The 26,443-nt window shown below is 42.9% G+C and overlaps 1 protein-coding gene across 4 annotated transcripts in view; it reads right to left on the bottom strand.

Moving 5' to 3' along the window:
* Nucleotides 1-26,443, bottom strand: part of piezo1 (piezo type mechanosensitive ion channel component 1 (Er blood group)) — a 416,932-nt gene that overhangs the window by 181,778 nt on the left and 208,711 nt on the right. For all 4 annotated transcript variants that reach the window (XM_070898185.1, XM_070898186.1, XM_070898184.1 and 1 more), the window contains exons 4-5: nt 25,030-25,072; nt 8,952-9,111 (exon numbers count right to left, since the gene is read on the bottom strand). In XM_070898185.1, the coding sequence (XP_070754286.1) occupies nt 8,952-9,111; nt 25,030-25,072 (203 nt within the window). The remainder of the gene's footprint in view (nt 1-8,951; nt 9,112-25,029; nt 25,073-26,443) is intronic.

Consider the following 26,443-nt stretch of genomic DNA (forward strand, 5'->3'; position numbering starts at 1 on the left):
TGCACAGGATATAACACCATACATTATTAAAACAATGACAACACATTATAAGCCAGAGATGTCAATAGCAATCGGTTTAATAGCAAATAGCCACTTCCGATAGGGGGAAGAAAGCACTAGCAGCAGATGCCTTTTAGAAACAAATAATGTGTTTTACTGTGATGGTACACATCTCCTAACTTGCTTCTGTTTGAAATGTCCTCACTAACAGTTTATCTGCAAAAGTAATTTCAAGTGTAATTTTACGGTCTGTTCTGTAATATGAGGGATTAGTATTAGGATGGCCATGGATTGTATTCTTGTGATCTGCAGTAAGAGTGTAAAACCTTTAACAGATTTTTCCTGATCAGCACTATAAACCACAATAGAAAAAGAAAAATAACACCAAAATAGATATACATTTTTAATATGATGATTTTTTTTCCTTGACTTCTGTGAGGATCTTTAAACAAAATGCATTTCATTCTAGCCACTAAAAAATTACTTAAAGGGGAAAGGTCCTCATGTGAACCCATAGCTTGGTTTCTTGGAGTCCCATTCTGAATTTGCAGTCCCCATTACTTTCTATGAATCTGATTTGAGATCAGGGAGTTGTTCTCGGTCAGTAATATAACATTTATTTTGTGCCCAAGTATAAAAAGGAAAAGTAGCAACAATAGTACAAGTGAATACTGAATGCAACATTAACCTATTTGCTTCTGAAGAAAGCGTAAATAAAATGGGGCCAAAATTGGTGGACAGACTGCCCACGGACCGCCGACATACTGTCTCAAATCGCAAAATTGATCAAAAAATACCAACATACCGCCCGGCGGGAAATTCATCAGCGACATACCGCCGGGCGATATGCATACCGTCTGCCCACACAGAGCACCCTACAAACGGCCCAAAAGTCCGACATTGGTAGTATACCACCGACATACCACCGGAACTGCACACTCTGAAAAATGGTGGTTTTATGCCAATGGTATATCGGCAGTATGCAAACTCCAATATTCCTCCACTCCCGCCCCCCCCACCACCCCAGTGATCTATTCCTCCCCCCAGTGATTTATTTCTCTTCCCTCCCACCTCCCCAGAGATATAGTCCTCCCCTCAGCGATCTAGTTCCCTCCCCCAAAGAGATCTCTAATCCCCTCAGCGATCTAGTCTCTCCCTCCCCCCACCAAGAGATCGAATCCCCCCCAGAGAGATCTAACCTTCCCCCCCCACCGCCCCATGGAGATCTAATCTCCCCAGAGAGATCAGATACCACCCCCCGCCCCCCAGATATCTATTCCGCTTCCCCCGCCCCCCCCGAAAAACGTGAAAATAAATAAAGAAAGAAATCACAATATAAGTATTATAAATAAATCAAAAACACTTCACAAAACAATTAAAAATCTAAACGTAGCTGTAGACACATACCTACGATCCGACGTTGGCAGTCTCTGGGCTCCAGGCTACTCTTCTTGGGTGGGGGGGAAGGGGGAGGTCGGTGGTAGAGCGCGCATGCGCAGAACTCAGGACCCGATAAGCCCCGAGCCCCAGACAACTTACCCTGCACCGCCAGAGCAGACCGTCCATTGCTCTCCGCTGACGCACCGCTCAGTACCGCCCGGACCAATGTTGCCAGCACTCTGCCCCAGCGGTACCGGGCGCTGAAGATTGGCTGATCACCGCGATACCACCGAGAATTGGACGGTCCACCAATGTGTTTGCAACTGAATTCAAGGTTTGTATCTAGTACCTCAAAGAAAACCTTTTTGGAGATCAGATAGAAAATCTCCGCTATTCCATGCAGTTCTCAAGTAAACTGTACCAATTTTGTTACTACTCACATCTCCTGCGGCATTGCTTGTGGGTTGGGGAGAAAGCTGAAGTCGGCAGAAGACCGGGGGGGTGGGGGTGGGGTGCAGAGTGATGGAATGAGACCTGGTTTTAAGTATGGGAAGGCATAGGGTGAGGGAGAAGCAGCAGGCTCAGCCTATCACAGAGAAAGGAGGCCTGGGGAGCAAGCCACATGGAAGGTGGAGGGTGGGAAGGGAGCAGCAGAGAGTGTAGTATACCCTTCCAGACACTACACAGGGAACTGGGGGCTTTTGTTATGAAGCAGCAACCATGTTGGCACGAGGAGCTTGCAAGAATCAAAAACTATTCCTGTAAATAATCACTGTTTATAAATACAAACACAGCAGGGTGGTTGTGATGAAATTGGCAGTATTCCAGAATCATTATGAAAGTAAGTTGTGACTTGTCTCTTTCTTTCTGTATTTTGGGCTGCAATAAAGGAACTCTTGTGGCATCTGAAAGGGATTGGAAAATATCTCTCATAGCAGCTGAATGATAGTTGAGTGTTTCTACTGAGGAAAATAAATCAGATGAGGAGCTGATGTTTTTCCAAATATTTGGTTGTTTTTCCACTAAGCTGTGATGCTATATGAAACCAATTAAAAGTTTGTACATGAACCTAAATCAGAAGGATTCTATTACATCGTATTTACAGCACAGAAACAGGCCATTCAGACCGTGCTGGCGTTTCTGCTCCACAAGAGCCTCCTCCTACCCTTTTTCATCAAACCCCATCAACATGTCTTTCTATTCCTTTCCCCCTTGTATGTTTATCTAGCCTCCACTGAAATGCATCTGTGCCATTTGCTTCAACTATTCCTTATTGATAGCAAGTTCCACATTCTAACCACTCTCTGGGTAAAGAAGTTTCTCCTGAATTCTTTATTGCAATTATTAGTGACTATCTTATATTTAGGGCCCCTCGTTCTGGTCCTACCCACAAGTAGAAACATCTTTTCTATGTCTACCCTATCAAACTCTTTCATAATCTTAAAGGCCTCCATCAGGTCATACCTCAGTCTTCTCTTTTCTAGAGGACAGAGCCTCAGCATGTTCAATACTTCCTGATATGTCTAACCCCTCAGTTCTGGCACCATCCTAGTAAATCATTTTGCATCTTCTCCAGTGCCTCTATATCCTTTTTATAATATGGAGACCAAAACTGTTCACAAGTGTGGTCTAACCAAGGTTCTATACAAGTTTAACATAACTTGTCTGCTTTTCAGTTCTATCCCTTCCAGAAATGAACTCCAGTGCTTTGTTTTTTATGTCCTTAATAACCAGCACTGCTACGTTTAGTGATGTGTGTATCTGTACCCCCAGATCTCTTTGCTCATCAACCCATTTAGACTCTTACTTTCCAAGCAGTATGTGGCCTCCTTATTCTTCCTACCAAAATGCATCACTTCAGTTATCTACATTGAAGTTAATTTGCCATTTACACACCCATTCTGCAACTTTATTAATATTCTACATGCATAAAAATAATCATACGGATATTTATAGTGCCTCGCATTAAAACTTTGGCTAACTGAAATACATCAGGTATGCATATATTTACTCACCTTGTTGATGCTTGTAGTAAAAATATCACAGCTCCAACCATTCCTCAGTTATGAAAATCTCAGGTTTATCAGTTGAAGGTATTTACAACCTTCTACTCAGATGACTAACAAGTGGTGTCTGCCAATGTAAGTGATACCTCTCAAATAGCAGCCAATTGAATATCAGAAAACTGATCATATGTTTGGAATTATCATGAATCTCTACTTAGCTGGGATAAAAAGCATGATCATGGAGGTGCGAGGTCTTGGTGCAGAAATCCCGCCCTCCCTGGGTCCGTACTAAGTGTCTACAGACCCGGGAATACATTGCAAAAGCCGGTTTTCAGCGTACAATGCGCATGTGCTGAAAACTGGCTTTTCCGATCTGTCGAGCTGGAGCTTGACAAATCCAACGCTTAGCGGGTGCAAGGACATTTGCAAGGGCAAGATTGTGGGATTTACCCATATCTTGCCCAGCAAATGTCCTCAAAAATTCTTGCGCCTGATAAAAGCAGACATATAGCCTACTTTTACAGGCATAAAAGTTTAAAAACATACAATATCATTATATTAAATTAAAAAACATATTTTTAAAAACCCTGCCTACTACGGTACATTTATTTTTAACCACAATTTTAAAAACTCCGACATTTTTTTCTCTAAGACATTTATTAACTTTAATTTTAATTATGTGACGTATGTTTTTTATTTTTTATTATGTGTTTGGTGTGTTTGGGTTTTCTTTCTCATTAATAGCAATGAGAATGCGTAGATACGGAGTTCCCATTGCTATTAATGAGAAAGTTGTGGTATACTGTACCCGATTGTCTGAGCAGTCACATGTGACTGCATCTTCTGTGTGGGAACCAGGGAGCAGGCTTCGCAGCGTGAGGAGAGAAAACCTCCCCACCGGAATCCCATGCTCCTCAGACCACCAGGTAACTTTGTAGAAATGTTTCAGATCGGAGGCAATTGGCAGCGGAAGCCTCCGACCGCAATTTCAGCCCCATTATATCTTGCTTAAATAAGTTAACAAAACATCCTTCTTCACACAATAAACTCAGAAAGCTGTTTCATGATTTAAGTTGTGACCCATTCAAGGGATTGCAGAATACCCGGGATTCCAGGTTATTTGTATTAACTAAGAAAATACAGCTTTAATTCCATCACTGGTCAGTTTAGTAAAGCACTACTCATATTTGTATTCTATATTAATACATTTCCTTGACTCTTTTATTTTATTTGAATCAAAGTTAGATTCCATAATATTCTTATAAAAATTACCTTGAATTGATTATTTGGTTTATAAAATATCTTCAAATTCAAGGTGGTTTTAAAATGAGAAGTGCATTATATCTATGAATACTATTCAACTATCTGAGAGTTGTTTCGAATGAGTACTACAACAGAAACCCCAGTCCTCTCTAATCAGTAATAATCCCAATGAGAAATGTTCATGGTAAAATACAGAAGAGTGGGGCTTCTATTCAGTATTCATTAAAACAAGTCTCTGATAGCTCAATAGTGTCTATAGATATAATTCCATGACTGGGTTAAAGAGGAGAAAGAAATATAGTGCCTTTCACGACCACCGGCCGTCCCAAATGCTTTACAGCCAATGAAGTACTTTTTGAAGTGTAGTTACTGTTGTAATGTAGGAGATGTGGCAACTAATTTGCGCACAGCAAGCTCCCACAAAGAGCAATGTGATAATGACCAGATAATCTGTTTTTTTTTTATAAATGTTGATTGAGGGCCTGGCCTCAATGTTGAATATTGGCCTGGACACCAGGGTTAATTCCCCTATTCTTCTTCGAAATAGTGCCATGGGATCTTTTACATCCACCTGTGAGCAGACGGGGCCTCGGTTTAACGTCTCATCCGAAAAAACGGCACCTCCAAAAACACAGCACTCCCTCAGTACTTGCGTGTCAGCCTAGATTTTTGTGCTCAAGTCTCTGGAGTGAGACTTGAATCCATGACCTTTTGACTCGGAGGCAACAGTGCTGCTCACTGAGCCACAGCTGACACACTGGGTTGAGTCAAAATGTCTCGTGTGAATTTAATTTGAGCTTACAGTGCCATCTTTGCTCCAGTGTAATCGGAAAAATTTCAGATATGAGATATTTCACCAGAGAAATTTATAAGCAGCACAAAGGTCAATATATATATATATTATATATATGAGGTTGGCCATATCTTCCTTCAAATAACACAAAAATCAAATCAAAACCCCATTACGTATCAACTGGAAGCTGCAGTTTGTGCATCTAGAAATTAAAGTTGTCAGTCATCCCATGGAAAGTATAGATGAAAGCACGTAGAGGGAATGAAGAGTTATATTACACACCCCAGGGGCTATTGAATTTCATAACATAAACTGGGAATACTGCTTGTAAATTGCATGCCTTACACTTTGAAGCAACCAGCCAAATTCACATCAATAATTATTAAAATATGAACTTTGTAGAAACAGAGGTGTTGCACTGCGAATTTGAGAAGGTCAAACTAATTATATTAGACAAATTTCATTCTATGTGCACATGAAGTGTAGGGACAGCTGTGCACTTAGACTGTGGCTTATGTGGCAGTTCTCAACTAAAAATATATTTGATTTACAGTGGGGACAGCCCTTTTTTTTTTTAATTATAAGGGCTCCTGTTTTTGCTGCCCAAAATATTTTTATTCAACATGCGTTTGCTAAATGAGTCGTTACTAAATGCTTCATATCAGATGTCAAGTGGTATTTTTCAAATTTCAGTAGCTGTTGGAATTACAGGGTGTATGAATAGAATCATGCTGACTTGTACAGGAAAACGGTTTTTAATTTACTGACCAATTGATCTCCCCTAGCACTGCACATGGGAGTCAAGACTAAGTGCAATCTTCAGGTGAAGCAGGGATAGAGTACAGAGGATAATTGGACCTCGACACACCGACATAATTCAGTCCCCTTTTTAAAGTCATACATTCTGTCCTTATTTTATATAATGCTTTGACTTTATATTATTTTATATATGTAGTTAAATAGCGAAACATATGAAAATTTGAGAAGCAGAGAAGTAAAGTTGGCTCTCTGCGGTACAGACAGAAAGAAGTGGGAGGCACGAAATTGAAGCACTACAGCACTAACACAAGCGGGAGGTTAAATTACAGCATGACAAATTTAGATAGGCAGTCCCCATTATAAATGTGGATATAGAATTTAAATTAAGAAAGGTTGACACAAAGGGGCCAAGTTTCGGCCTGAGTTGCTCCTGTTTTTTTGGAGCAACTGGTTTAGAATGGAGTATCTTAGAAATTGCAATTCTCGGCATTTAGTTTGCTCCAGTTCTAGTCAGTTAGAACAGTTTCAGTTTGGAACAGATTTTTTTTTTCAAAAGGGGGCATGTCCGGCCACTTACGCCCGTTTTGAAAGTTTAGGCAGTGAAAACATACTGCAAACTAACTTAGAATGGAGTAAGTGTATATTTTTGTACGCTCAGAAAAACCTTGTCTACACGTAGAAAATCAGGCGTAGGTTACAAATCAGGCGTAGGGAATGGGCGGGGGGGGTGGTTTAAAGGGAAGTTTACAAACATTAAACACTTCAGTTTTACAAATAAAGAGCCATCATCAATAATAAATGATAAATACATCAATAAATCAACTAATAAATCAAAAACAATTAATTTAAAAAAAAATCAATAACTAAAACATTTTCTACTTACCGACTGCAGCACCGGGAGCCCTCCAATAGCGTGCTGGGACGGCCCCCCCAGTGTGTCTCTGTCAGTGTCTCTATCTCTCTGTCTGTCTGTGTGTGTGTCTCTCACTCTCTGTCTGTCAGTGTCTGTGTTTCTGACAGCGAGGGGAGGGGGAGAAGGGGAGGAGAGGGGAGGGAGAAGGAGAGGAGAGGGGGGGAAAGGGGGAGGAAGGAGGAGGGAGGTAGAGGGGGGTGGGGGGAGGAGGGAGGTAGAGGAGGGTGGGGGGAGGAGGGGAGGAGAAGGGGAGAGGGGGGAGAGGGGAGGGGGAGAAGAAGGGGGGAAGGAGAAGAAGGGGGAAAGGAGAAGAAGGGAGGAAGGAGAAGAAGGGGAGAAGGAGAAGAAGGGGGGGAAGGAGAAGAAGGGGGGGGAAGGAGAAGAAGGGGGGGGAAGGAGAAGAAGGGGGGGGAAGGAGAAGAAGGGGGGGAAGAAGAGAAGGGGGGAGGGAGGGAAGGAGAGGGGAGGGAGGGAAGGCGAGGGGAGGGAGGGAAGGAGAGGGGAGGGAGGGAGAGAGAGAGGGAAGGAGGGGGGAGGGAGGGAGGAAAGGAGAGGGGAGGGAGGGAGGGAAGGAGAGGGGAGGGAGGGAGGGAAGGAGAGGGGAGGGAGGGAGGGAAGGAGAGGGGAGGGAAGGAGAGGAGAGGGGAGGGAGAGAAGGAGGCTGAACGGCCGGGCCCAAGACTTCGGGCTGGATTTACAGGTAGGTGGCGTCGGGTCTTGGGTCCCGGGTCCTGTGGGGGGGGGGGGGGTCGCAGAGATCGGGGGGGGGGGGGGGAAGGGGGAAAGAGAGTCGCGGAGGGGGGGGGGGGGGGAAGGAGAGAGTCGCAGAGGTGGGGGGGGGGGGAGGGGAGGAGAGTGTCGCAGAGGTCGCGGGGGAGGGGGGTGAAGAGAGAGAGAGAGAGAGAGAGAGAAAGAGAGAGTCGGGGGGAGGGCGGGAAGAGAGTCGGGGGGGGGGAAGGAAAGAGAGAGAGTCGGAGGGGGGGGGGGAAGAGAGTCGGAGGGGGGGGGAAAGAGAGTCGGGGGCGGGGGGGAGGATGGCAGAATGGGAAAATTAGCAAACTAACTTCAATATAGGTAAGTGTAAGGTAGTACATTTTGGTAGGAAGTATAAGGAGGCCACATACACCTTGGAAAATAGGTGTCTAAATGAGGTAGAGGAACAGAGAGATCTGGGGTGCAGATGCATAAATTACTAAAAGTAGAACATAAGAATTAGGAGTAGGAGTACGCCATACGGCCCCTCGAGCCTGCTCCAGCATTTAATAAGATCATGGCTGATCTTCGACCTCAACTCCACTTTCCCTCCCAATCCCTTGATTTCCTGAGCCCAAAAATCTATCTCAACCTTGAACGATTCAGCATCCACAACTCTTTGGGGTAGAGAATTCAAAAGATTCACAACTCTGAGTGAAGAAATTCGACCTCATCTCAGTCTTAAATGGCTGACCCCTTATCCCGAGACTATGTCCCCTAGTTCTAGACTCTCCAGGCAGGGGAACCAACCTCTCAACATCTACCCTGTCAATCCCCCTCAGAATCTTTTCTGTTTCAATGTTAACCCTCCTGCTAGCTTTATTTTTGCTTTCTAGTAGCCAGTTCAAAGTATGCTAGAACATTTAAGAACAATTATATGTCTCCCTTCTTTGTTTGGAATAGAGAAGAAAAAAAACTTTTGTTAATGGAAGGGGTAGGGATACAAATATAAAAGCATATGACTAACCATAAATTGAACAGGGTTATGATAATGTTTCCTTTTAATTTTTAATATCTACATTACTGAACAGATGTGAGATCAACGATAAAAAATCCTATGTCATTCTAAAATACTGGTACTTACTTCCTCATTGGATTCAGTGCTCTCTGCCTCTTTGTTTGGTGTTGGCTTCTTTTTCTTTGTCAAACGACTACAAAAAGCTAATGTAATGCAACTAATAAGAAATATTCCCAAATCTGGAGCAACGAGTCGAATGCAGTTTGGAATATCATTCAGATCAAGTCTAGAGCAGAAAAAGAAAAAAAATATAAGGAACAATTAGGTATATTATTTTAGCAATCATTTAAACAGTAATGTGGTGGAGAAAACTGGGTGAAAGAAAGTCTTGCATTTATATAGCGCCTTTCATGACCACTGGACATCCCAAAACACTTTACAGCCAAGTATATTTTGAAGTGTACTCTGTTGCAATGTAGCCAACTTGCACACAGCAAGCTCCCACAAACAGTAGTGTGACAATGACGCGATAATCTGTTTTAGTGAGGTTGATTGAGGGATAAATATTGGCCAGGACACCAGGGATAACTCCTCTGCGCTTCTTTGAAATAGTGCCATGGGATCTTTTACATTCACCTGAGAGGGCAAATGGGGCTTTAATTTACCATTTCATCTGAAAGATGACACCTGAGTGCAGCATTGCCTCAATACTGCACTGGAGTGTCAGCCAAGAATTTTTTTGCACAAGTCTCTAGAGTGGGACTTGAACCCACAATCTTCTGACTCAGTGGCAGTGAGATTGCTACCAACTGAGCCACGGCTGACACTTGTGGCAAAGTGGATTAGACCACTGCACTGTCCTTTCACAAGGGATGTGAATCCAACCCACAATGGTGGAATTGAACAATCTTTCTTGGTCATAAGAGCTCTAGGTAAATCCACAATATTAAACCAGCCACAATAAATTGTTTACTTCATCTGCAGGATAAAGCGTGGATGTGAGAAATAGAAAAATTGACAACAATGTTTGAACAGTTTCTATAACATTACACAAGATAGTCTTGAATTTTGATTAACACCTCGATTTTTAGCTGATTTTAGAAACGAGAGGGGCTTTTGAACTTTGACAGAATTTAGGGTCAACTCATTCAACTCTAATTCTGGGATACACTGTGGTGCATGGTTTACTCAGCAGGAAGGTGACAAACAGTAAAATAATATTGTGATATATTCACAGAGCACAGCTCCTAACATGACAGGCAGCTCTCTCGGAAGCCTCCGGAAATCTGCCTGGTTCTGATTATTATTAACCTTTGCAGTACACAATACATCCACATCCACAGTGTGGAGCTACAAAGATTACAAGCTTACAGGTATTACACTTCTCCCTCCTTAATGAAGAAGTTATTATCACAAACATCATACATAACTTTCATGTTTATACATAACACAGGATATAGACTTTTTTTTTCCATATTTACAAATTTAACTTTACCACTTGTTTTCTGTTTTGAAGAGGATACCTTCGCTCTCAAACAGAACTTTCCAAACATGGTCTCGATTTCACACTCATTCGAGGCTCATCCTGAGGAATGTTTCCTCCACGGAATTTTCTTGATTTTCATTTGAACTCACTAACTTCAGGCTCTTTGTTTTCCTGACTCGGACTCAGGCTTTCATTCTGATTCTCTCCTGGATTTGTTTCCAGTACATTGGATTTAGGATTTGCTACTGGTATATCAAAACTATATGATGAGTCAGAAATAATTGAATCATTCCCACCTTCAACTCCTTCCATGTCTGTATGTAAAATATGATCAATATGAACAAACCTAACCTGTCCATTATCAAACATCTTTACCAAATATGTGCGAGGACCACATATCTTCACCACTCTTCCTGGGAACCACTTTAACCATTTATGGTGATGGTTCTTCACTCTCACCTTCTGGTTTAATTTCACACTTCTCTCTTTTACTCTACCTCTATCATGATTCTCTTTGTGTCTTAATTGTGTCTCTTCTACGGACTGTGCCAAATTTGGCTTTAACAACGAGAATCTGGTTTGTGGCTGTCGTTTGAGAAACAACTCTGCTGGTGTTCTACCAGTAGTTGTATGAGAAGTATTTCAATATGTAATCAAAAAATTAGCCGATTTGTGATCCAATGACAACTGTCGTTTCCTTGGATTTGGATCTAACATTTGTTTTACGAGGGCATGTTTTACAATTTGTACAGTGCGCTCTGCTGCACCATTCGAAGCAGGATGGTATGGTGGAACCTTGGTATGTTTCACACCATTTTTGCTTGTGAATTGTGCAAATTCTTCTGAACGAAATTGTGGTCCATTATTCGAAACAATCTCTTGAGAGGCCAAATGAAGAAAATAATTTTCGCAAAATGTCCAATGCTTTACTTGTTATTTTCCACATTGGAAACACCTCAACCCACTTCGAATGGCTATCAATCACAATGAACAATTGTTGTCCTTCTAACTCAGCAAAATCAATATGTAGCCTTTGCCACACCCTGGGAGGCCATTTCCATGGCTGTAATGGTACTGGTGGTGGTTGTTTGCTTACCAATTGACATGTCGTACACTGACTGATGATGTACTCTATATCTTTATCAAGATCTGGCCTCCATAAATAACTGCGTGCAAAACTCGGTCAAACACATTCCCAGATGCTGGTCATGGAGGTCTGCTAATAATCTGGACCTGAATTTATTTGGTACAACCACTCTTGCACCCCACATGATACAATCTTTACCGACTGCTAATTCATTCCTACGCAAGAAGAGTGGATGCGTATCTTTGTCTGTTACCTGGTTTGGTCATCCATTTGTAATATACTCTGACACCTTTGACATCACTGGGTCACGTTTGGTTGCTTTACCAATCTCTTCAGCTGTGACTGGCAGTTCATCAATGTATGAAAAATAAAACACTTCTTCCCAATCGGGTGTAACTTGTGATGGGGAAGGCAATCTAGACATTGCATCAGCATTACTGTGATCAGCTGATCATCTGTATTCAATATCATATGTATATGCCAACAAAATCAAAGCCCATCTCTGCATTCGGGCTGCAGCTAATGTTGGAACTGGGGACTTTGGATGGAGGATTGCTGTTAGGGGCTTATGGGCTGTAACGATGGTAAACTTACGACCATACAAGTATTTGTGAAACTTTTTGACCCCAAAAATTAATGCCAAAGCTTCCCTTTCAATTTGCGCATAATTAGTCTCACTGGCACTGAGAGCGCGTGAAGCAAAAGCAATTGGTCTCTCCTCCCCACTACTTAATACATGAGAGATTACTGCCCCAACTCCATACGGAGAGGCATCACATGCTAGCTTAATCTCCTTAGATATGTCACAGTGAACTAACATGGTGCTCTCTACCAATTTGCTTTTACACTCCTTGAATGCTGTATCGCATTCTTTTGACCACTTCCAATGGACCTGTTTTTTCAAAAGTTCATTCAGTGGATGTAATACTGTAGCCAAATTTGATAGGAACTTCCCATAATAGTTTAAAAGACCCAAGAATGAAAGACCCAAGAATTACATTCCTGGGAGTGGGTGCATTTCTAATTGCATCCAATTTTTCCATGGTTGGATGTAAACCATCTTTGTCTACTCTGTACCCTAAGTACTCCACTGAATTTTTAAACAACTCACACTTATGAGCAGACACTCGTACTCTGTGCTTCTCTAGCCGTTTGAGGACTTCATTCAATTTGTTATTATGGATTTGCCTATTTGGTGTTGAAATTAGTATGTCATCCAAATAACATACTACCCCTTCAATACCTTGAAAAATCTGGTTCATTACCCCTTGGAATATGGCAGGGGCGGAAGACACTCCAAACGGTAGCCTATTAAATTGATATAGGCCTAGATGAGTATTTATAGTCAAACATGACTTGGACTCCTCATCTAGTTCAAGTTGTAAGTAGGCATTCATAAGATCCAGTTTTGAGAAGATCTGACCACCTCAGTGCTGTGAACAAATCTTCTATATTCGGCAATGTATTGGGAACATTACCCTCTAGAACCTGGTTTACGGTTACTTTATAATCACCACACAATCTTACCTTACCATCAGACTTAGGTACAACAACAATGGGTCTAGCCCAATTACATCGATCTATCTTACAAATAATGTTCTCAGTCTCTAGTCTTTTGAGCTCTTAATCAACTTTCTCCTCGAGTGCATATGATACGGAACGTGGCTTGTAGTAAACCGATCTAGCGACCTTCTGTACTCTGACACTCGCCTTGAAGCCTTGGATCGGACTGCCCGTTTCGCAGAACACCTTCGGATAACCTCATCCGTTGATGAAAATCTCGCTTCCATACAGAAAATCTACTCCAATCCAGCTTCAGTGAGCTCAACCAATTTCTTCCGAGGAAGGCAGACTTGTCTCCTTTCACTACTATTAGAGCAAGTTCTGAAATTGATCTTTATATTTCACCAGTACGATGATATGACCTACCACAGGAATTTTCTCTCCCGAGTAGCCTCGCAGCTCTATCTTGGATTTCTCCAGTTGAAAATCATGCAATTTGTCGCGATATAGTGACTCCGGTACTACATTCACGGATGCACCCATGTCAATTTCCATTGGTATCTTGAATCCCACAACATCGATGTGGATTTTGATGCTTTCCGAATCGCTGTCCATTAACCTTGTGCTCCTGATGACATGTAACTCTAACATCTCCTCGTCCTGTTGTTGTTCTTCCATGCGATGTAGTCTCTTGGGATTTCTACTCATAGCTTTGAACGCTGGACTCATCGCTTTAAAAGCTGGTTTATCCTTCAGTCGGCATGCCTTCGCAAGATGCCCAGTCTTTCTGCAGAAGAAACACTATGCCTTCACGTATGGACAACTTTGAGCAATGTGTTGTCCCAGGCTCCGAAAGCACGACTTCGACGCTCTGTTAGAATTTCCAGTTTCTGATACTTTGGGCTGCCACCGTCTTTTACCTTGAACCTGCAGGTGATTTACCTCGGTTGACTGACGACCGCGATTATTATTTAATTCTCGGGAATATTGTTCGGCCATGCCCATCGACCTCATTGTCTGACAAGCAATCTCAAAAGTCAAGTCATCCTTCGTCAATAACTTCCTTCTGATCGCATCATTTTTCACCCCACAAACAAAACGATCCCGTAATGCTCGGTTTTGAAAGTTTCCAAAATTACAGTGCATCGATAGCTTTTTTAACGCTACGATGTAATCACTGATACTTTCATCAGTCTATTGATTCCAAATCCCGAAACGATAGCTTTCAGCAATTTCTAACAGTTTGGGGTTATAGTGCTGCTCCAGCTTCGTTAAAATCATAAGTGTTGTGTCCTTTGGCTCGTCAGGCACAAGCAGATTTACAAGGGTTTCGTATAATGCTGGACCCGTCTATGATAAGAAGATCACTTTCTTACGTTCCAACACAGCCCGGTTCTGGACTGCATTGTCTGGAACTTCGATTATGTTATTTGCAGTGAAATACATTTCTAGTCGTCCACATATGCTTTAAAACATTCCCGGTCGTGTCTATATTCCCTCAAATGTCCGATTACACCTGCCATTTTAATCTCTAGCTGTTCACACCGTGTGCTGTATTTTACCTTGGATTTTGTAGCTTTTTCCAAAGACAGAACCTTCCAAAGTTTCTCTGTCGGCTGGCCGAATCCTTCACCAACAAAATTTAAGCTTTAAATCATCTGAAAAATCCCATCCTCATCACCAAATGTGATATATTCACAGAGCACAGCACACACAGCTCCTAACATAGCAGGCAGCTCTCTCGGAAGCCTCCGGAAATCTGCCTGGTTCTGTTTATTATTAACCCTGCACTTGCAGTACACAATACGTCCACATCCACAGTGTGGAGCTGCAAACATTACAAGCTTACAGCCATTACAATTATGTAGAATACATAACAATCCTTTCCGCAAAACAAAAAGCTAGGAATTATATATGTAGTAACTTTCAACTGTAGTTGTAACACAGTCAATTGATATTATGCCGCTCAGAATACACTACAAAAAAACATAGGCCAAACGAAAATGTAGATGTATGACATAGTATGAAATGGATACATCTACTTCAGCACAAAATCTGCTGGGGATTTAATAATGCCTGAAAACTAGTCAGTTCCTGTGTGAACAGTGTCATTAACTATGAATTTTAGCAAATGACTGAGACCATTAAAACTGAGTAGATATGGAAAATTTTGCATAAACAACAAAACTTATTACTGAGTGAGTACATGATTTTTGGAAGATACTTAAAAACGATCAGAATTATATCAATAGCCATTCATTAAAGGTATCCAATTTTACATGAAATCAAAACCAGTCTATAATACATTAATCACAAAAATATTGCTTTCTTATGGGGCAACAAAATTATTTTGGCACTGCCATTGTATTTTATCTTTTACTTGTCAAACAAAAATTCCTTTAGACTGCTGCTTTGTAAGCTTGCCTGGTTTAACAGAAATTTACTTTCACCATTTACGTGCTTAAGAGTTCAATGTTTAAAACCAAAAATGGTAAAATGTCACTTTAGCACAATATTGCAGTTGAAACAAAGCCCTCACAAAATGTTTGAGCAAACCTTTCTGCCACAGATCTAATTGTTTTAGCTGTACTTACAGAACACATCTTGGATGTATTAATTGCAGCTTAACAGTGGTGTTTCTGGCTAAGTGATGCTGTGAAACTCTGGCTCTGGAAAATGTATACTAGTCAGCTGGAAATTAGTAATAAATTGGCTATGAGCAATGACAATGCAATGTGTAGCACTGACTGACTGCACAACCTCTATCCTGGTTATTTTCTCCCCCTCAGGCCTGCAGGTAATGTCACCCACCACATACCCTCCAGCATTACACTTCATCTGGCCTAACAAATAAAATAAATGGGAGAAATTTTTTATTTTTTTTCTTACCTTTTGGAGAACAATTTGTACATACAAATCTATAACCAAGTTGCCAACTTTAGTAAATAAACACTTAACATGTTTCTATGGCATTCTTTCTATGTTAGTTTAATTTGCCTGTTTGTTTTAAAATAGCAGACATAGAAATGTCAGATGGGTATGTCAGATAGGCGTGTTAAACCTCTGTTTACTTATACCATTAACAGTAATTTTTAGGCTACACTAAAATTAATACAGGGTATATTAAATTTACCACAATCTTTACCATCTGGCAGCGTCAAAAACAATCATTTAGAAGATATAGGACAGTGAGGAACAATGTATATAATTGACTTGACATCGTTGATGTCATACAGCCCTCCTGTATGGCTGAGACACTAATATTTACACAGCATAACTTGAAGGCCTAAATTTCTAAATTGAAGTGTTAATGTGGGAGGGTCTGTGCGGACAGAGTGGAACCCAATTTACACTACTTATAATTACTTATAGTTGAGTAGTAGGCACAAACATGGTACAACAGTCACAGGTACATTTTTGCTGCATGAATCCATATATTGTGTTCTCAATCTTGAAAACCGCAACGCCATTTTTTCTCTACTGTATTTAAACATAAAGCTCTTCCAACTCTGTGAATGAACCCTTCCAAATAAACAGACATATTTGATCAAGCAGTACTGATGAAGGGGTCAACCACAATGGTATCACTGAAACAACTGGATAACTGTTCAGAATCCGTGTCTAACATATCAAATTCACTGGGAAATAGCCAGCAGCTGTATCTTGTCACTAAAACTGAACTTTGGCATAGTCATGTAGGAGGGGGAGACAGCGGTGATGATTGAACACAATATGCTGCTGCCTACACAATGTGGAAATATTACCATATTTCAAGACAATTAAACAAAGCACAACAGCCTTGCATAAGATGGATTTCATTCCAATGAAGTTTTAGGCCAATTTTATACATTGCCCAGTTCTGGATTTAATTCCAATAAAATATAAAGCTCGTGGTTTTCGATTCCATTTATCCCAGATTTGCCAATAAAGCATGTGAAATATGGACAAACTGCAAAAATGGAACTCTTTTCTGGACTAGCGCAAATATGACAATCAAATCCATCAGCTTTTGTTTTTGCACATTCTGTTGTTAAAACAAGGGCATTTTGTATGAACTAGATTTGAATGGCATTTCATTTCTTCATGCAGTGAGGTACTGTGCACAAATGTACAATAACAACTTGCATTTAAATAGCACCTTTAACATATTAAAACCTTCCAAGGCGCTTCTCACAGGTACGTGATCAAACAAAGTTGGGACAGGTGACTCATCATCATAGGCAGTCCCTCGAAGCGAGGATGACTTGCTTCCATGCCAAAAAGGGATGAGTTCACAGGTGTTTCAATGAAGGAGCTAATATTCCAGATCCCTAACTACATCTTGAAGGGTGGAAGATGCCTGTGCTTGGATTTTTTTGAAGGTGTGGTGGCCGTTGCACCCCAGCCACCACACGGGCTTGACAGAGCTAGGTCTTGGTCTAGCGGCAAGGATTACCAAAGACTAACTGGAGACCAGCTCTGCTACACAGACCGAGCGCGCAGACATATTGTAGTGTGGACTGGCCTGTGCTGCCCCTGGGCCCTCGTCTCTTCTGGGCCCCAGATTCATACCTCACTTGGGCCCCAGTTACTTCCCTCTATGAACTCTTGCCGCTCCTTCTCCCCTCCTGCTGTCCCTGCCCGCACTGCAATCAGCGACCTGGCTTCGTAGCCGTCGCCCTCCTGCAGTAGCATGCGTTGCTCCCTGCAGTGGTCTGTTGCCTCACGCTGCTCCCTCCAATGGCCCCGGCCTGCTGATGGTCTTGCAGGCCGAGACCGTGCCGATTTCCAGGCCGGGCTGCCGCGCGCTGCTCCCTCCAAGCCAACAGGTGAGTATAAGTGTTAAGTATCGAATAACTCCACGAGACTAAGTACAGTGAGCTAGTTCAGACATGACCTTATTCCAGTTTATTCACTCTCAAAGTGAGGATTCAACATGACGCCAACATTATATACACGGCTTGCATGTGTCTGCCAGTGACCATTAGGATTCCGACAGTCGTGCCCTCCGGTAGCAAGTAAAACCCAGTCAACATACATAACATCATTCCCCCTAAGTCCTTGGTACAGGTTGTATTTACAAGTTGAGATGGTCCGGGGCCTTACGCTCCCTGGTTGATATTCTCAGTTCGAACCCAAGCTTGGGTGAGTTAATAGGACCATTGCTGCATTGCGGAGCAGTCGGTCTGACAGGACTGTTGTGGATGATAGGTTCGTCTTCGTGAATGACACAAGGGTCAACTGATGGTTGGATGTATGTTGGTTGGTCGATGATGATGTCACCTTCAATTTATTCTGGGTTGTCTGTGAATCACAGTTTGCTTTGGTCGATGTGCCTCTTGCACGTTTGGTCATTTAACAATTTGACGACAAACACTCTGCTCACCTCCTTGGCCAAAACCGTGCCAGCAACCCACTTTGGACCATGACCATAATTCAGGACAAATACAGGGTCATGAACAGCAATGTCACGTGATACAGCCGTGCGATTGTGGTAACATTGCTGCCGTTTGCCTTCTAGTTTCGACATGATCATTGAGATCCGGGTGTACAAGAGAGAGCCTGGTTTTGAGGACTCTCTTCATTAACAGCTCGGCAGGAGGGACCCCGGTGAGCGAGTGGGGTCTCATCCAATAACTGAGCAGACTGCGGGACAAGCGGGTCTGTAGGGAGCCTTGAGTCACGCGTTTTAGTCTCTGCTTAATGGTTTGGACAGCCTGCTCCACTTGACCATTAGATGCGGATTTGAAAAGGGCAGACCTGACATGCTTGACATCATTATGGGTCATAGAAACATATAAAATAGGTGCAGGAGTAGGCCATTCGGCCCTTCTAGCCTGTACCGCCATTCAATGAGTTCATGGCTGAACATGCAACTTCAGTACCCCATTCTTGCTTTCTCACCATACCTCTTGATCCCCCGAGTAGTAAGGACTTCATCTAACTCCTTTTTGAATATATTTAGTGAATTGGCCTCAACAACTTTCTGTGGTAGAGAATTCCACAGGTTCACCACTCTCTGGGTGAAGAAGTTCCTCCGCATCTCGGTCCTAAATGGCTTACCCCTTATCCTTAGACTGTGACCCCTGGTTCTGGACTTCCTCAACATTGGGAACATTCTTCCTGCATCTAACCTGTCTGAACCCATCAGAATTTTAAACGTTTCTATGAGGTCCCCTCTCATTCTTCTGAACTCCAGTGAATACAAGCCCAGTTGATCCAGTCTTTCTTGATAGGTCAGTCCCGCCATCCCGGGAATCAGTCTGGTGAACCTTCGCTGCACTCCCTCAATAGCAAGAATGTCCTTCCTCAGGTTAGGAGACCAAAACTGTACACAATACTCCAGGTGTGGCCTCACCAAGGCCCTGTACAACTGTAGCAACACCTCCCTGCCCCTGTACTCAAATCCCCTCGCTATGAAGGCCAACATGCCATTTGCTTTCTTAACCGCCTGCTGTACCTGCATGCCAACCTTCAATGACTGTTGTACCATGACATCCAGGTCTCGTTGCACCTCCCCTTTTCCTAATCTGTCACCATTCAGATAATAGTCTGTCTCTCTGTTTTTACCACCAAAGTGGATAACCTCACATTTATCCACATTATACTTCATCTGCCATGCATTTGCCCACTCACCTAACCTATCCAAGTCACTCTGCAGCCTCATAGCATCCTCCTCGCAGCTCACACTGCCACCCAAATTAGTGTCATCCGCAAATTTGGAGATACTACATTTAATCCCCTCGTCTAAATCATTAATGTACAGTGTAAACAGCTGGGGCTCCAGCACAGAAACTTGCGGTACCCCACTAGTCACTGCCTGCCATTCAGAAAAGTACCCATTTACTCCTACTCTTTGCTTCCTGTCTGACAACCAGTTCTCAATCCATGTCAGCACACTACCCCCAATCCCATGTGCTTTAACTTTGCACATTAATCTCTTGTGTGGGACCTTGTCGAAAGTCTTCTGAAAGTCCAAATATACCACATCAACTGGTTCCCCCTTGTCCACTCTACTGGAAACATCCTCAAAAAATTCGAGACGATTTGTCAAGCATGATCTCCCTTTCACAAATCCATGCTGACTTGGACCTATCATGTCACCTCTTTCCAAATGCGCTGCTATGACATCCTTAATAATTGATTCCATCATTTTACCCACTACTGAGGTCAGGCTGACCGGTCTATAATTCCCTGTTTTCTCTCTCCCTCCTTTTTTAAAAAGTGGGGTTACATTGGCTACCCTCCACTCGATAGGAACTGATCCAGAGTCAATGGAATGTTGGAAAATGACTGTCAATGCATCCGTTATTTCCAAGGCCACCTCCTTAAGTACTCTGGGATGCACTCCATCAGGCCCTGGGGATTTATCGGCCTTCAATCCCATCAATTTCCCGACTAATAAGGATTTCCCGCAGTTCCTCCTCTTTACTAGACTCCCTGACCCCTTTTATATCCGGAAGGTTGTTTGTGTCCTCCTTAGTGAATACCGAGCCAAAGTACTTGTTCAATTGGTCTGCCATTTCTTTGTTCCCAGTTATGACTTCCCCTGATTCTGACTGCAGGGGACCTACGTTTGTCTTTACTAACCTTTTTCTCTTTACATATCTATAGAAACTTTTGCAATCCGTCTTAATGTTCCCTGCTAGCTTCTTCTCGTACTCCATTTTCCCTGCCCTAATCAAACCCTTTGTCCTCCTCTGCTGAGTTCTAAATTTCTCCCAGTCCCCGGGTTCGCTGCTATTTCTGGCCAATTTGTATGCCACTTCCTTGGCTTTAACACTATCCCCGATTTCCCTTGATAGCCACGGTTGAGCCACCTTCCCTTTTTTATTTTTACGCCAGACAGGAATGTACAATTGTTGTAGTTCATCCATGCGGTCTCTAAATGTCTGCCATTGCCCATCCACAGTCAACCCTTTAAGTATCATTCGCCAATCTATCCTAGCCAATTCACGCCTCATACCTTCAAAGTTACCCTTCTTTAAGTTCTGGACCATGGTCTCTGAATTAACTGTTTCATTCTCCATCCTAATGCAGAATTCCACCATATTATGGTCACTCTTCCCCAAGGGGCCTCGCACAATGAGATTGCTAATTAATCCTCTCTCATTACACAACACCCAGTCTAAGATGGCCCCCCCTCCCCCGCCTAGTTGGTTCCTCGACATATTGGTCTAGAAAACCATCCCTTATGCACTCCAGGAAATTCTCCTCCACTGTATTGCTTCCAGTTTGGTTAGCCCAATCTATGTGCATATTAAAGTCACCCATTATAACTGCTGCACCTTTATTGCATGCACCCCTAATTTCCTGTTTGATGCCCTCCCCAACATCACTACTACTGTTTGGAGGTCTGTACACAACTCCCACTAACGTTTTTTGCCCTTTGGTGTTCTGCAGCTCTACCGATATAGATTCCACATCATCCAAGCTAATGTCCTTCCTAACTATTGCATTAATCTCCTCTTTAACCAGCAATGCTACCCCACATCTTTTTCCTTTTATTCTATCATTCCTGAATGTTGAATACCCCTGGATGTTGAGTTCCCAGCCCTGATCATCCTGGAGCCACGTCTCTGTAATTCCAATCACATCATATTTGTTAACATCTATTTGCACAGTTAATTCATCCACCTTATTACGGATACTCCTTGCATTAAGACACAAAGCCTTCAGGCCTGTTTTTTTTAAACACCCTTTGTCCTTTTAGAATTTTGCTGTACAATGGCCCTTTTTGTTCTTTGCCTTGTGTTTCTCTGCCCTCCACTTTTCCTCATCTCCTTTCTGTCTTTTGCTTTTGTCTCCTTTTTGTTTCCCTCTGTCTCCCTGCATTGGTTCCCATCCCCCTGCCATCCCTAAACTCGTGGAACTCCAAAGTGGTGAAACACAGTCTGTTGTTGCTGACAAGGACAAGGACGTCGGGCAGGCCATGGGTGGCTAACATGGCCCGGAGGCTTTCAATAGTGGCCGTGGACGTGCTGGATGACATGATTACGCATTCAATCCATTTGGAGTAAGCATCCACTACCACTAAAAACATTTTGCCGAGAAAGGGGCCGACAAAGTCGATGTGGATCCTTGACCACAGTTTGGATGGCCATGACCACAGACTCAGCGGAGCCTCCACAGGTGCGTGACTCAGTTGCATGCAAGTGTTGCACGCATGACTCCAAGTCCGAGTCAATGCCGGGCCACCAAACGTGAGACCTGGCAATGGCCTTCATCATAACAATGCCTGGGAGGGTACTGAATAGATCTCGCACAAAAGTTTCCCTGCCATTTTTTGGCATAACAACACAATTACCCCATAACAGACAATCAGACGGAATAGACAATTCATCTTTGCGACGGCTATAAGGCTTAATTTCATCCTGCATTTCCCTGGGAATGGCAGACCAATTTCCATTTAGGACACACCTTTTCACGTTCGACAGTACAGGATCCTGGCTGGTGCAGGTCCTAATTTGGTGAGCTGTGAGGGGTGACCCCTCGCTCTCGAAGGCATCCATGACCAGTAGCAAGTCTGCGGACAGCGGCATTTCCACCCCGGTTGTGGGCAATGGTAGCCGGCTAAACGCATCAGCACAGTTTTCAGTGCCTGGTCTATGGTGGATGACATAATCATAAGCGGATAATGTCAGTGCCCATCTTTGGATGCGGGACGAGACATTGTTTTCTGAGAGCAAAAGTATAAAAACCAATGAAATGAGCGGCTTGTCGTCTGTTTCAAGCTCAAACCGAAGCCCAAACGGGTATTGGTGCATTTTCCTAACTCCATATATGCATGCTAAAGCCTCTTTCTCTACCATACTATGGACTCTTTCAGCCTTAGACAGACTTCTGGATGCATGTGCAACTGGTTGGAGTTTGCCTGATACATTGGCTTGCTGGAGCACACAACTAACCCCATATGAGGCGTCACAGGCCAGCACTAACCGCTTACATGGGTCATAGTGTACCAGTAATTTATTGGAATATAGCAGGTTCCTGGACTTCTCAAAGGCTCTGTCTTGAGATTTGTCCCAAACCCAGTCGTTACCCTTTCTCAGCAACATGTGCAAGGGCTCCAGCAATGTGCTCAAACTAGTTATTGAAATAGTTGAGAAGACCCAGGAACGAACGCAGCTCCATCACACTCTGGGGCCTGGGTACATCCTTGATGGCCTCTGTCTTTGATTCCGTAGGCCTGATGCCGCCTGCTGCAATCTTTCTCCCCAGGAATTCGACTTCTGGTGCCATGAAAGTGCACTTGGAGCGTTTTAGTCCGAGTCCCACTCTGCCCAGACAACGTAGAACCTCTTCCAAGTTGTGCAGGTGTTCGGTGGCGTTGCGACCGGTGATCAGGATGTCATCTTGGAACACGACGGTTCGCGGGATGGACTTCAGCAAACTCGCCATATCTCTCTGAAATATGGCTGCCACCGAGCGAATTCCAAAAGGGCATCTGTGGTATATGAACAGTCCTTTGTGCGTGCTGATGCACGTCAGTTTTTTCGATGATTCGACCAGCTCCTGTGTCATGTAAGCGGAGGTCAGGTCCAATTTGGTGAACGACTTCCCTCCCCCCCGCTAACATTGCAAACAGGTTGTCAGCCTTGGGTAACGGGTACTGATCCTATATCGAGACTCGGTTGATCGTTACCTTGTAGTCGCCGCAGATCCTGTACCGTGCCATCACTTTTCAACACCGGGACAATTGGACTGGCCCATTCACTGAACTCGACGGGTGATGTGACTCCTTCCCGTTGAAGTCTGTCCAGTTCGATCTCGACATTCTCCCTCATCATGTATGGAACCGCCCGAGCCTTGTGATGGATGGATCTTGCATCTGGGCCTAGGTGGATCCCGTGAAGTTACCGATGCCTGGTTCGAACAACGAGGGAAACTTGCTCAGCACTTGAGCACATGAAGTGTCATCCACTGATAAGGCTTTAATATCGTTGGCGTTCCATTTAATTTTCTCAAGCCAACACCTGCCTAACAGCATTGGGCCATTGCCTGGAACGATCCACAACAATATATCATGCATAGCTCCATCGTATGATACCTTTACTGCCGCGCTGCAATGACTGGTATGAGCTCTTTGGTGTAGGTACGCAGCTTCACATTGATTGGGCTCAGTTTGGGTCTTTTTGCCTTAGTGTCCAACAGCTTTTCGAAAGCCCTCTGGCTCATTATTGACTGACTCGCACCCATGTCCAATTCCATGGATACTGGAACCCCATTTAATCTAATTTCCAGCATTATCGGAAGATTTGCACGTGTCTGCCCGTGACCATTGGGAGTCGGACAGTCGCGCTCTCCAGTGGCAGATAAAACCCAGTTAACATAAATAACAAAAAGCTTGGTAAAAGTGGTAGGTTTTAAGGAGCGATTTAAAGGGAGGGAGAGAGCGGGAGAGAGAGAGAGAGAGAGAGAGAGATGCAGTGAGTATAGGGAGGGAATTCCAGAGTTTAGGGCCCAGGCAGCTGAAGGCACAGCCCCCAATGGTGGAGCACTGAAAATTGGGGATATGCAAAAGACCAGAATTGGAGGAGTGCAGAGATTTTGAAGGATTGTAAGGCTGGAGGAGGCTTAGAGACATAGGGACGGGCATGGCCATGTAGGGATTTGAAAACAAGGATGAAAATTTTAAAATCGAAGCGATGCCAGACCGGGAGTCAATGTATATCAGCGAGCACAGTGGTGATGGGTGAATGGGACTCAGTATGAACAGCAGAGTTTTGGATGAGCTCAAGTTTACAGGTTTTAATCCTTTAGGTACCTGCTATAAAAGTATTTTAAATTACATTAACCTTTCTGCTATTCACAATAAAAAGGTAACTTCTACCCTGTAAGGAAAAGTATAACATTAAAATATCACAGAAGTCATCCAAATATAAGGTCATTTTCAAGTCATTTCAAAATAGAGAAATTACGATTTCTTGATAAACCTACACACAACTTTTTCTTGTGAATGACTGAATATTTATTAAAATATGTATGACTATAGAGCAACAAGATACAGAAAAATATGTTAGCTTGTTGTATACATTTTGAGGTTCATTTATAACAATAACTAAGTTCAAAAGGTTAAATTATAAATTATGATAATGAAATCAATTTAAGCAAAATTATATTGTTATTTCTTATGCAAATAGCTGTACCTGGTAACTCCAATGTGCCTGGATAGGGTTTCCCATGTGCTGCCTGCAACAGAAAAGGTTAAGACTATTACAATCAGCTTGTCCATATTTTTATTCAATACCTACAGCATAAATCGATTCACTATTCTATCACTTCATCATTGACCGCTGTGTCTTTCCAGATACTTCTAAAGGTCTGGTGTTCATTTGCTTAATGACAAGTACATGCTTTCTTCGTTAAATGTACATTGTTGGCATTATACTTATTAGCTCACTTTTCCGACAATAAAATGAGTTTCACACATCGGCTGGATTTTGCCGATGTTCACAGGGCAGGTTCGGAAGCAGGTCCACTGTTAAGATCTAATCGATGGACAGCGAGGTGGTATCCTGCTCTGAACCCGTCTTCTTGTAAGTTTCCCAACTGCCGGCTCTGCCTGCGCTCTGAATACCCGGCACTAAGTGATGGGTGAGCCAATTGAAATACATTAGAGGGTGTTTAAACGTCTAAAGCAGCATTTTACTAGCTACTAACCATTTTACCAACTTTTTGATGAGGTTCCCGTCGCTCAGGGATCACGTCAGGTAAGTACGTCAGGTTTTCAGTGACTCTCCATTGCTTTACATAGGATATACGGCACAGAAACAGGCCATTCAGCCCAATCAGTCCATGCCGGCTTTGATGCTTCACTCGACCCTTCTCCTGTCTTTCCTCAACTAAATCTATCAGCATAACCCTCTATTCCCTTCTCCATCATATGTTTGTCTAGTCTCCCCTTAAATGCATCTATACTTGCTTCAACCACTCCCTGTGGTAGCGAGTTCCACATTCTCACCACTCTTTGGGTAAAGAAGTTTCTTCTGAATTCCCTATTGGATTTCTTGGTGACTATCTTATATTGATGGCCTCGAGTTATGCTTTTCCCCACAAGTGAAAACATTCTCTCTGTATCCACTCTATCAAAACCTTTCATAATTTTAAAGATCTCTATTAGGTCACCCCTCAGCCTTCTTTTTTTTTTAAAAAAAGAGAAAAAAAGAGACCCAACCCATTCATCCTTTCCCAATATGTTTACCATTGCATTTCTGGTATCATCCCTGTAAATCTTCTCTGATCCCTCTCCAGTGCCATATTATCCTTTGTATAATATGGCGATCAGAACTGTACGCAGTACTTTAACTGTGGTCTAATCAAAGTTCAGTACAGGTTTAGCATAACTTCCCGACTTTTCAATTCATTCTTCTTCTTAGGCAGTCCCCAAGAGTTGAGGATGACTTGCTTCCACACTAAAAATAAGTTCTCAGGTGACCGAAGAGTCCAATGCGGGACGTACAGTCTCTTGTCACAGGTGGGGTTGGAAGAACGGAAAGTTGGGGTGCCTGGGTTGCCGCGTGTTCCTTCAATGACAACGCTTGGCTTCAGCTTGCTCTCGGC

The sequence above is a fragment of the Pristiophorus japonicus genome, chromosome 13 (assembly GCF_044704955.1).
Source record: "Pristiophorus japonicus isolate sPriJap1 chromosome 13, sPriJap1.hap1, whole genome shotgun sequence".
Lineage (NCBI taxonomy): Eukaryota > Metazoa > Chordata > Chondrichthyes > Pristiophoridae > Pristiophorus > Pristiophorus japonicus.